An 11,781-nucleotide genomic window follows, 5' to 3' on the forward strand; every position below is an offset into this window, starting at 1 on the left:
AAGATGGTGGGGAGGAAAACCATTGCCACAGAGAAGTGAATTACTTGTGTCCAAAACATACACGTCTGACAGCCACTTTTTACCATCCCAACCACCACACCTACAATAAGGCAGGATAAAATGGCATCACTTAAGTGGCAAATGGACATCAACAAAATATTAAAACGCACATGACAATCTTCTGATTTCCAATAGGTGCGGCAGCAGCAAAATCTCGAGCCGGAGGTAAGTCACCAAAACCTGACAATTCTGACCACTGCCATATATCTGATTGAACCAAGTAGTTTCATTAGGAAATGTTTAGGCAGTACAAAATTTAAAAAGTGAATACAAACTCTGCTGTCACATGTAAAGCCTGAATCACAATTAATGGGGTAATAAGTAGATAACTAATGCAAACAAAGAATCCTAGGATAATTACAAAGACGATACCTGTGTCCAGTACCCAAAAGTCACCAAGCCTGAAATATAAATGTTCAACAATTAGAAAAATAAAGGAAATTTTGGGCTAGAAACACAAAGCAAAGTGCACAAACCTTTTGGCGCCTGAACGCCCACCAAATATGAACATATGGCAGTCAATAGCAACAGCTACATGAAATGCCCTAGGGCTTGGACCAACCTGTCCATCAGAACCACCACCAGTGCACTCAGGCTGAAACCATAGCTTATTCTCTGAATCAGTGAAAAGACAATGTCAAAATAGAACAAGAGAAAATATAAAGAAATAAATAAATATTCCTTATAAGATGATAACAAAAGCCTCATGTACAGATAAAATAAATAAATAAAAACAAAAAGAATGCCACATTCCATAATTTGAAATATACTTCGTCCATGTAGCTGTCAGCTTGTCACATTGTCCCAACACCTTGTATTTAAAGATTATGCATGATTTTAAGGCCACTTTTAGCTGAACCTTTCAATCTCTTCCCAATTTCCCATCACTCAATTAATGCAAGAGAAAATTGAGATTCCCAGCTATGAAACATTAGTATTAATGGAAAGGAGACTACATTTTCAAAATATTACAGTCATAAGGAACTATTACTTCCAGCAGAAAAAATAGTTGGTATGCCATTGTCATGTATTAAACAAAGCTTTACACAGTCATCATATATTGAATAAAGTATTATCAAAATCACTAAGGTTTGCATAAGAACATATTATAGCACCATACCAAGTGTTATATGAGCACTAGGCTTCATGAATTCTTTTATAGAGCTACAACAAACTAAACTATTAAGTACCAAGAGGTCTTTTGCTTGTACCTGATGCACCTTGAGGAATCTTAATAGCAATCACCCACTCACCCCTTATGCCTCAACAATGCAGATGCATTATATAACACACTGGTTCCAAAAGATACATGACTTGCCAGGATCACAAAGAGAAAAAGCTATTCTCACCCCCTAGAGTAAAGGAAGAAAATATTTCCTCAAACTGAAACTGATTCTTTTGTAGGGAAAATTAGCCATGTTGTTCAGTTATGCCTCTAAAAGAATTAGACCAATTAGGTAGGTAGTAATGTGATTCATTTACTTTTTTTTCTTCACTTTGTTTTTCCTAGGGAGCCCATTGTGTAATAAACTAATCTGAGGGGCATTATGGGTAGTCTAGTATTTATAGGTATTTAGGTTAACAGCCTTTAGTTTTATTATAAATAGAGAGAGAGTCAGAGAGGGGAAAGGAAGAGGCAGGCAGATTTTTGGAGTAAATCATTGGGAGAGTTGTGACCTCAAGTCACTATTTTGAGAGTAGTAATATAAAGTCACTAATAGAGATTGGCAGCCTTAAGTTCCTAGCTTGTACAAACCCTTTTCCTTTTCATCAAAGATTCAACCTTTCTCTCTTTATTTTTCTGTCTTCTTTGTGTGAGTAAAATCAGTCATTCATGAGTCTATTACACAATGCTGACTAAAATTCACCTTCGCATAAGGATAATGGCAGACAATGGACAGAACAACAAATAGAGATACCTTGGTATATATTTGGGTATAGACATATAGTTGTTGAACAACTCAACACTATGCAAGTCAAGATGAAACAGTTGGTCGGATATTTTGGGGAAATAACAAAAGGATAGTGGTGGTGGTTTTCCCAGATGTCATCAACCACCTTCTCTAAGTCATCAAACTGAAGAAAGTGTGACAAAGATACCAAATTCCATAATCTGTTCGAATTTGAAGGAGACATGGATCCCAAAAGTTGCTTGGAAGATTCAGTGGATCTTTTACAGTAAAGATATGGATGATATTAAGAATGCAACCCTTATGTTCATATGACATGCTTATTTATGGTATGATAGTTCAAAAGAGGAGGAATTTGTGTTCTTTGATTTATTTGAAAATAAAGATGCAAGAACGACTGTGTAATGCACCAGCCCAAACAGTCCAAGCCACCTATCCAGTTTACTAATGCTAAGCACCAATAGAATAGTAGAAAGGGAAACACATCGTAATTCTGTTAGGCTTTGCCCTAAGCAAGAAGTTTGAGGTCATTCAGGATATACCAGTGGAGAGTATAAATAAGAGGTCAAGGCCTTGAAGATAATCTTTCAGAAAAAATATTCACTTTCTAATCTAAATTAGGGTAAGCATACTTAGCTAATGATTTCATAGCATTTATATCACAATCTAGTAGCAGTTACTTTGTAGTTCTTCCTATCTTTCCAAATTCTTATACTTATTCTTCTACTCTTGTTTTTCATCTATATATCAGAGATTTACTGCAGAACCAAAAATTTATCTCATGTAGTCATACACAGATCTTTCTTCATTCACTTCTATCTAATGTGCATACTCCTAGCAAACCCTTCATCTCATTCATAACACCCTTTATTTAAATCATCTTTAGCCTCCCTTTACTCCATTTGAAATCTCCATTATCCTAGTTTTCTAACTTCCTTACCAAAACATCTCGCATACCAAAAACTAACAAAGCCATGTTTCCCTTATGTAAGTATCAATATTTGCAACACCAACTTTCTTTTAATCCACATCCCTGATTTATCCCTTAAGCTTTTCCCACACATCCATCATCCACGTCAACATACGCATCTCTACCAAACTCATCTTAACTTTAATATTGCTACCTCATTAGAATTGCAACACCCTTTGTGTCCTAGCAAGCAACATCAAAAGCAACTAAGAGAACTCACAAATAAGTCACACTCAACTACTGCAACCAAGGGAGAAGAACTAAAGTCTTTCCAGAATAACATAGTTGATTATCCTAGCTAGAATAGAACGAAATCTAAAGGCGATTGAATAGATTGGTGAAGTGTTTCATCATCAAAGTAAGGTCACAATCACACGTTATTGTCCAACAAAATATAATACGAAGTTATAATTAATGAACATGGATGATTGGTAGAAGTGCCAAAGGGAATTGCCAAATGATGCAAAAGAGGAAAATTAGAGAAAGAAAGGATAGAAGAAAGGGGGGTAAATTAAGCACTTTGACATATTTTTTATGCTAACACATTTTTCTTGATAGCTTAAGGGAGCATCAATTTCACTCAGTTAAATCTAAAGGGAACATTTACATCACCCGAGTAATTATACAAATATGCATTCACAAATCTTATTGGAAAGAGAATGACTCTTCCTCGATGGCCAAGTAAGTAAATAAGCATTAAGCAAGGTGAACATTGGAGTGGACCCTGTTAGGACACGATTCTTTTCGATGTTAGTTTACTCCTTTAATGGCAATGTCATTGTGGAGTCATGTAGTGTGAACCTGAGCATGAAAACACCTATTCTTTGGAGCATCATATCAATACAAAAAGTTTACTTTAATGCTCATAAATCCAAAAGAGCTACACTTAATTAGGAATAAAGTACAGCCTTTTCTTGCTTGATGCCTTAGATAAGTTTATTAATACAGGAAAACATCTTCATAAAGGGGAAAACTTGGAAGAGAAAATGCAACCAAGATCAACATATTAATATTACCCATCAAAACCTATGGTCTTGGTGGGTAAATATTAAGGAAAACCACGAAACACATCCGGGTTTGTAGATTCAGCAGCACCAAAAACTCAAGCTTTCCCCTCTAATTGAAATCAACTTATTAATAGTATAATGCAATATATTGATTACAAAACTAGGATTCCATTCTTGCTGCTGAGTGCTGACTACAAGACAGAAATATCACTTATTAGTAAATTAATGCTATGGAAATCCAATGCTTTGAACCTTTGCACTACCCATTCGAGACATCAACATAACAACCATGAGGTCAGATGCATAGGGTCACTGCTGGGATGTTCAAAATTGAGTAGTTACAACTTCAGCAATGCAGCTTCATTTGGTTAGTGAATGGCAACAAATCAGAATACGTACGAATATTACGTCCAAACCAAATTGAACAATACAAGGCAAAGTGTAGCTTATGAGCTTAAAATTCACTTAAAATGTTCTGAATGAAAGTGAGAGTGTTGCTCGCATATTTTCAGAATATGTAAATTATTTCCACAATTAATGCTAGGAATAATATGACTTAATACAACTATATGATAAGAACCAAATCGTGCAATTTGCAAATTACTGTCAATATTTAGTTAATTACCTACATATGACTATAAATTTGGGTTGATTTTGATTTTTTTTTTCTTACATATGAATGATATTTTGAATTGTATCAATACATTTTTCTTTTTACTGAACTATTCAGATACTACGGTGATTGCAAAGCACTAAAATAACAAACTCACAGCACTTTGACTTGGCACATGGCAGTTGATAGTGAATTTTTTGACCCACATAATTACAGCTGAGTAGGTTAGTTTAATGTCTAGGCTGCTTAGCAATGTTTGGCATTATTATCAACACGACTGCAAATGACCCTCTTGCCAGCAAGACATCAAAATAAAGCCCCAATCAATATCAGACATGAACCAAATGAAGGCCAAAAAACAAAAGCTTCCACTTCCAAAGTTCCAATTCCAATCACCTTATTTGAATTTTACATTAGGCTTCAAGTCTGACTGCTAACTAGAAAGTAGAGCGGTTGCTAACTGTGAGAGCTGATACTTTTGACTCTTAACTTTTATTTCAATGAATTTCAACATGTAAGTTATCCATATAAGCAAGGATAAATAAGGACCCAAACCTTGCAACATAAAACCCAAAAGTGTTGAGTTTATCAAGAAAATATTAAACCCACGTTAAACCTTTGGGGAAGCTCAACCATAGGCCTACGGGTTACAGTAGCTACGTATGGAGCACTCTCATTACCAACCCAAGATCGTTAGAAGCTTCCAAAGACTTCAACATCATAATAAGCGAGACAAACATAACTTTTTCAAATATCCCGATATCCCATCTCTTTTCTCTTTCACTATCCTCAACTCAACGTCACTAATCTTTATATATCGAAAATCTTCATAATTAATTCTCAAAACCTTATCATACCATTGGATAGCAATCATTTTCGACAAAAAACATGTTCTTCTAATCTCTTTTCCAATTTTTGAAAAGGTGCGCCTGGGGCTAAGGATCTAACCTAGGATTATTGCTAGCGTAAATAATCGATCACTCACGCTCCGTATTCAACTTATAATCCTAAGGTTAGATCTTTGATGTGGGAGTTGGTTTTGGCGCTAATAACAGAATTAGTTATGATTAGTTGCATGTAACAGAATTCAGTTACAGTTTGTTATAGTTGTTGTATTAAGACAATAGCTCACTTGTAAATAAAGAGTTGCCTATAAATACTCTGTACTACACTTGTAAGATTCATTCTGATAATCAATAAGATTCTTCCCCTTTTCTCTCTCTATTTCTCTCCTCTCTCTACAGTTCTCTCTCTTTTTTATCAGAGCCAAAACAATTCAATTAGAAATCAGATTTCTGATTGAGTTGATATCATTGCAAGAAATTGCTAAGATTCTGGGAAATTTAATTCATACCCACCAACTGTTCGATTAATTGCTTCACTGAAATTGTTCAGATTTCTGAATAATTTGCTTGATTCTTGAATTCTGGCGCCTGTTCCAAAGTGGAAAGGAAACATGGATCAGCAGACTAAAGCTCTTGAGGGCAGAATGAGTGCTCAAGAACAATGGAATTCTGAATTTTCGAAGAAGATGGATGACAAATTCGGGGAGTTGATCAAGCTGTTGCAGACCAAGAGGAATCAAGAAAGCTCAAGCTCAAGTTCTTCTTCATCTTCTTCTACTCCTTCAAAAGGGACTCCAACTGCTGACAACAGGGTCAATTCTAGGCCCTTAGGTATGAATCCTAAGATTGAATTTCCTAGGTTTGATGGTACTAATACTTCGATGTGGGTAAAGAAATGCTTTAAATACTTGAACAATGGGTGGATTTGCCTTCCCTGAATATGGTAGATAAGGCAGAAACTTGGGTTATGAATTACCTAGCTGCTAGGAAGAATACACATGTAGATTAGAATGATTTTGTGTCTGATCTTAAAGCAAGATTTAAAGAGCATAACTGGAGTGTGGTGGAACAGTTTAACAAGTTACAGCAAGTTGATTCTCTTGAGGATTACATAGATAGCTTTGAGAAAGCTAAATCTTTGTTAATGGGTAGTCATGCTTTGCCTAATGCATAAGTGCTTGGTAGCTTCGTAAGTGGTTTAAAACCATCTATCAAACCCTTTGTTAAAAGCATTTAAACCTGCTACTATTTCTGATGCAATTGAATTTGCGAGGTTACAAGAAGAATCATTGAATCAGTCTCAGTCTCTACAGTCTGTATTCAGCTCTAAGAGTCAAAAATCTTTTCCTGTTGTTTCAAATAAACCTTTGAATTCTGGAAGTGTTGCTTCATCTGGAAACTCAAAAATTTCTGATGCTTCTTCTGATAATCAACCCAAATCCTTCAAAAACAAATCTTCTAGACCATATAAATACATACCAGCTGATGTGAGAGCAGAGAAAATTGCAAAGGGCCTTTGTTACTATTGTGATCAGCCTTATGAAAGGAATCACCAATGTCAGTTTAAGGAACCTCAGTATTCTGGTAGATTCATGGAGTACCCATAATTTCTTAGATCTGTCTTTGGGAAAGAAACTAGGGTGTAATCTGGAAAAGATTAACACTCAGTCAGCAGTTGCAGATGGTAGTCATTTGGCTTGTCAATTTAGGTGCAGAGAATTTACTAAGAAGATACAAGAAGGAATTTGTAGCTGAAGTCATGTTGATTGACTTAGGAAGTCATGATATGGTGCTTGGGGTGCAATGATTGAGTACTCTAGGGAGATAAATTGGGATTTCAAGAAGCTTTTCATGAAATTTCAAGTAGGTGGACAGCCATATGTTCTTAATGGTATTCCACCCAAGAAGCTGAAGGTAATTGAAGGGTTACCAGCTGAGAAAATCTGGGATTCAGCAGTGCAGATATGTCTTTTGCAAATCGTGGAGGACTCTTCAGTTCAGTTCATGGATAAGCAAGACATGAATGAAGAACAGTTGACTGAACTTAAAAGGGAGTTTAGTGAGGTGTTTGCTGACCCTACAAATTTACCTCCTAGTAGAGGAGTGTTTGATCACAAAATACCCTTACAAAGTGGTGCTTCTCCAGCCAACATCAGACCATATAGATATCCTCTCAAACAAAGAGATATCATTGAATAATTGGTTCAAGAAATGCAAGATAGGGGAATGATTCAAAATAGTTGCAGTCCTTTTGCATCTCCTGTAGTTTTGGTGGGGAAGAAGGATGGTACTTGGAGATTGTGTGTTCATTATAGGGAGTTGAATAACGGGACAATTAAGGACAAGTTTTCTATTCCAGTCGTTGAGGAATTGATTGATGAGTTAGCTGGAGCAACTTTATTTTCAAAGCTTGATTTGAGAGCTGGTTATCATCAATTAAGGGTGCATTCAGAAGATGTGTACAAAACTGCTTTCAAGACTCATACAGGCCATTTTGAATTCTTAGTTATGCCATTTGGCTTAACTAATGCCCTTATTGAGGAAGTGTGTTCTAGTTTTTTTTTATGATATCTTGGTTTATAGTAAAACCAAGAATGATCATTGGCAGCATTTGCATCAAGTGTTTGAGTTGATGCAGCAAAATAAAATGTACATCAAGGAAAGCAAATGCAATTTTGCTATGGACAAGGTGGAATATCTTGGTCATTTTATTTCTGCAAAAGGGGTTGAAACTGATCCTAAGAAAGTGGAGGCAGTAGCTCAGTGGCCTGTTCCTAAGTCAGTTAAAGAATTAAGAAGCTTCTTGAGTTTGACAGGTTATTATAGGAAGTTCATACAAAGTTGTGCAGTGATTTGCAAACCCCTTCCTGAGTTATTGAAGAGAGGAGGTTTTGCTTGGAATGAATCTGCTAGGTAGCATTTGAAACTTTGAAGAAAGCTTTAATTTCTACACCAGTTTTAGCTATTCCAGACTTCACTAAAGCTTTTATAGTGGAGACAGATGCTTCTGCTATGGGAATAGGCGTGTTTTGATGCAGGGAAGGCATCCATTGGCCTTTATTAGCAAGACTTTGGGTGTTAGATGGAAGAAATTGTTTGTATATGAAAAGGAACTGCTAGCAATTGTATTTGCTGTTCAAAAATGGGAGCAATACCTTTCAGGCAATCATTTCATCATTAAAACACATCAGAAAAACTTAAAATGGCTTCTTCGGCAAAAGATTTCAACACCTTTTCAGCAATTTTGGCTTTCGAAGTTAATGGGGTTTGATTATGAAATTCAGTACAGGAATGGTCAAGAAAATGTGGTAGCAGATGCTTTATCTAGAGTGCGGGGATCTGAGGTGATGTGCTTGGCTTTGTCAGTAGTTTCTTCTGATTTGGAGGAACAAATTAAAGCTAGTTATCTCTTGGATATAAATTTATCTGATATTATTGAGCAGTTGCAGCAAGATGCTTCTCATGATACATTTGCACTTAAAGATGGCTTACTTAGAAAAAAAAGGAAAAATTGTCATTGGTCCAGATGATGTTTTAAGGACTAAATTGATTCAGTGGCATCACTCATCTAAAGAGACATTACAATAAAAAAGCTTAAAAGTGTTTTCGATTGGAAGGGTATGAGCAAGTCAGTTAGGCAGTTTGTCTGGGAATGTGTGGTTTGTCAGGCTTCTAAGTATAATGCAGCAGCATATCCTGGGTTATTGCAGCCATTTCCTATCCCAGAGGCAGTTTGGATGGATATATCAATGGATTTCATAGCCGGGTTACCTAAATCAAGTGGAAAAGAGGTATTCTTTGTTGTGGTAGATAGATTAAGCAAATATGCTTATTTTGTAGCATTGGCACAGCCTTTTATAGCTTCAGAGGTGGCTCAGGCTTATTTGGATAATATCTTTAAGCTCCATGGATGGCCTAGAAGCATTGTTAGAGACAGAGATTCAGTATTTTTGAGTAAGTTCTGGCAAGGATTATTTTCTTTACAGGGCACTGAATTCCTTTTGTCATCAGCATACCATCCAGATGACTGGTATACACACTATCAATCTTCAATACAGATGACTCCCTATGAAGTGGTTTATTATCAACCACCTCCTCTACATTTGCCTTATCTAGCAGGAGAATCTTCTGTAGAAACAGTGGACAGAAGCATGCAGAAAAGAGAAAATATGATCAGAAGCTTGAAGGATCATCTGGCAAGGCTCAAAACCGAATGAAATGTTTAACTGATAAAGGCACTTTGATGTGGGAGATGCCTTATCTAGCAGGAGAATCTTCTGTAGAGACAGTGGACAGAAGCATGCAGAAAAGAGAAAATATGATCAGACGCTTGAAGGATCATCTGGCAAAGGCTCAAAACTGAATGAAATATTTAACTGATAAAGGCACTTTGATGTGGGAGATTGGGTGTGGCTAAAGCTGCAGCCTTACAGACAAGTTTCAGTTCAGAATAGAGGAAATCAGAAACTTGCTTATAAGTATTTTGGGCCTTTCCAAGTCAAAGCTGCAATTGGTAAAGTTGCTTATAAATTGAAACTTCCTGTAGAAGCTAAGGTTCATGATGTTTTTCATGTTTCCCAATTGAAAAAGTTTCATGGTCAACTACCTGTTGTAGCCCACATTCCTCACTGGTTTCAGGGTCAACATGACTCTTTTGTCTTGCAACCAGAAGCTATAATTGGAAGAAAAGTGGTCAAGTCTCAGAACTTAACTAAGGTTTAGTACTTGGTCAGATGGGCAGGATATTCAGATGGTGAAGCAACATGGGAGGATGCTATAGACTTTGAGAAAAAGTATCCTAGTTGTGATATTACCTAAGGCTTGGGACAAGTCTTCTATCAAGGGGGAAAGTATGATGTGGGAGTTGGTTTTGGCGCTAATAACAGAATTAGTTATGATTAGTTGCTTGTAACAGAATTCAGTTACAGTTTGTTATAGTTGTTGTATTAAGACAATAGCTGACTTGTAAATACAGAGTTGCCTATAAATACTACGTCGTACGTACTACACTTGTAAGATTCATTCTGAAAGTCAATAAGATTCTTCCCCTTTTCTCTCTCTATTTCTCTCCTCTCTCTACTGTTCTCTCTATTTTATCAGCAGGATCTTTGATCCTGCATTAATCTTTAGCAATAATAATACACCCTCCATCCTACTCTAATTGGCCACATTAAATAAAAAGTTGGACGTAAAAAAATTCTCTCAAAATTAACATAATCATCGAAGAAAACAAGCATCTGATTACAATACCACGAATTAAATCCCAAACTTAGAGCATGTATAAATAAATAAATAACACCCGATTACACTATAAAAATTTCTTGTAACAATCAAAAGCAAAGAGAAAAAGAAAGTACCAGCATCATAGACAGTGATGTCATTGAGGAAGCGTTTATCAACCAAACCTCCAAAAATCACGACTTTCGATTTCCCAATATTCACAGCGCTATGCCCACTGATCATATTCAACAACCCAAAATCCAGAAAATATAAATTGAAATGCCCAAAAAAAAAATAGAAAGAGAGAATTCAAAGTTGTTATATAGTTTGATGGAAAATTAATAAGAATGTACCTTCGGGCACGAGGGAGAGTGCCTGCAAAATCAGCAGAAGAAGCTCGAATCCAGTAATGCATCTCTTTCTCTCTACTCATCTTGCTTACAACGTTTTGCTTATACAAGTATAAGATCTAATTTTGTTCAAAAAAAAAAAATATAAGATCTAATTAAATTCAATTTTTGTAGTTCCACCATCAAGTCAAATAATTAGGTGATAAGGGCAAATAAAGGAAAAACGTGACTATGGCCTTGTTTGGTAAATAGTATTTTGAGGAGCTTTTAGCTTATTATACTTTATTAGAGGTTTGACTATTTAAAAAAACTAATTTGAATGTTTGGTAAATAGCTCATTAAAATAGCTTTTTGGGCTCAAAAAGCTCCTTTACAAATAGTTCATTGTAAGAGCTTTTTGAAATTAGCTTATTGAATAATTACCTTTTTGGCTAATAAATACACTAAAATAACTAATAATTAATTGCTATTGTTTAAGAGAAAAAAAAATACCCCAACACGTGGCCCAATCCCATAGAGACAAGTGGCCCAATTAAAGGGCAACATGTGTCCCTATGTCAAGCATAAAGAGAACCTGAAATGAGAGAATAGGGCCTCCTTACATCAGGAGGCCCAGATCCCGAGAAAGCCGCAAAATGGCGCCCTATATGGACACGTGCCTTCACCTGATTGCGCCGCCAATCTGAGCATGCCATCCTAAGTTATTAAACCTTAGAGGGCACACTTTCCCACCCCTTAAGATCAGGGGATAAGTGCCGTTATTTTTTCAAGCCTTTGTACAGTTGAAAAATCATTTGCATTCCCTT

The 11,781-nt window shown here is 36.1% G+C and overlaps 1 protein-coding gene across 1 annotated transcript in view; it reads right to left on the minus strand.

Annotated features, from left to right (window-relative positions):
- The window catches only part of LOC110698365 (rab9 effector protein with kelch motifs-like), a 30,427-nt gene extending 19,291 nt beyond the window's left edge, over nucleotides 1-11,136 (minus strand). Inside the window, exons 1-6 of the mRNA XM_021875778.1 lie at nucleotides 10,979-11,136; nucleotides 10,763-10,860; nucleotides 537-675; nucleotides 433-461; nucleotides 171-267; nucleotides 45-100 (exon numbers count right to left, since the gene is read on the minus strand). Coding sequence (XP_021731470.1) covers nucleotides 45-100; nucleotides 171-267; nucleotides 433-461; nucleotides 537-675; nucleotides 10,763-10,860; nucleotides 10,979-11,058 — 499 coding nt within the window. The 5' untranslated portion in view covers nucleotides 11,059-11,136. The remainder of the gene's footprint in view (nucleotides 1-44; nucleotides 101-170; nucleotides 268-432; nucleotides 462-536; nucleotides 676-10,762; nucleotides 10,861-10,978) is intronic.
- Between the last annotated feature and the right edge of the window lie 645 nt (nucleotides 11,137-11,781).

The sequence above is a fragment of the Chenopodium quinoa genome, unplaced genomic scaffold, assembly GCF_001683475.1.
Source record: "Chenopodium quinoa cultivar QQ74 unplaced genomic scaffold, ASM168347v1, whole genome shotgun sequence".
In the NCBI taxonomy this organism is placed as follows: domain Eukaryota; kingdom Viridiplantae; phylum Streptophyta; class Magnoliopsida; order Caryophyllales; family Amaranthaceae; genus Chenopodium; species Chenopodium quinoa.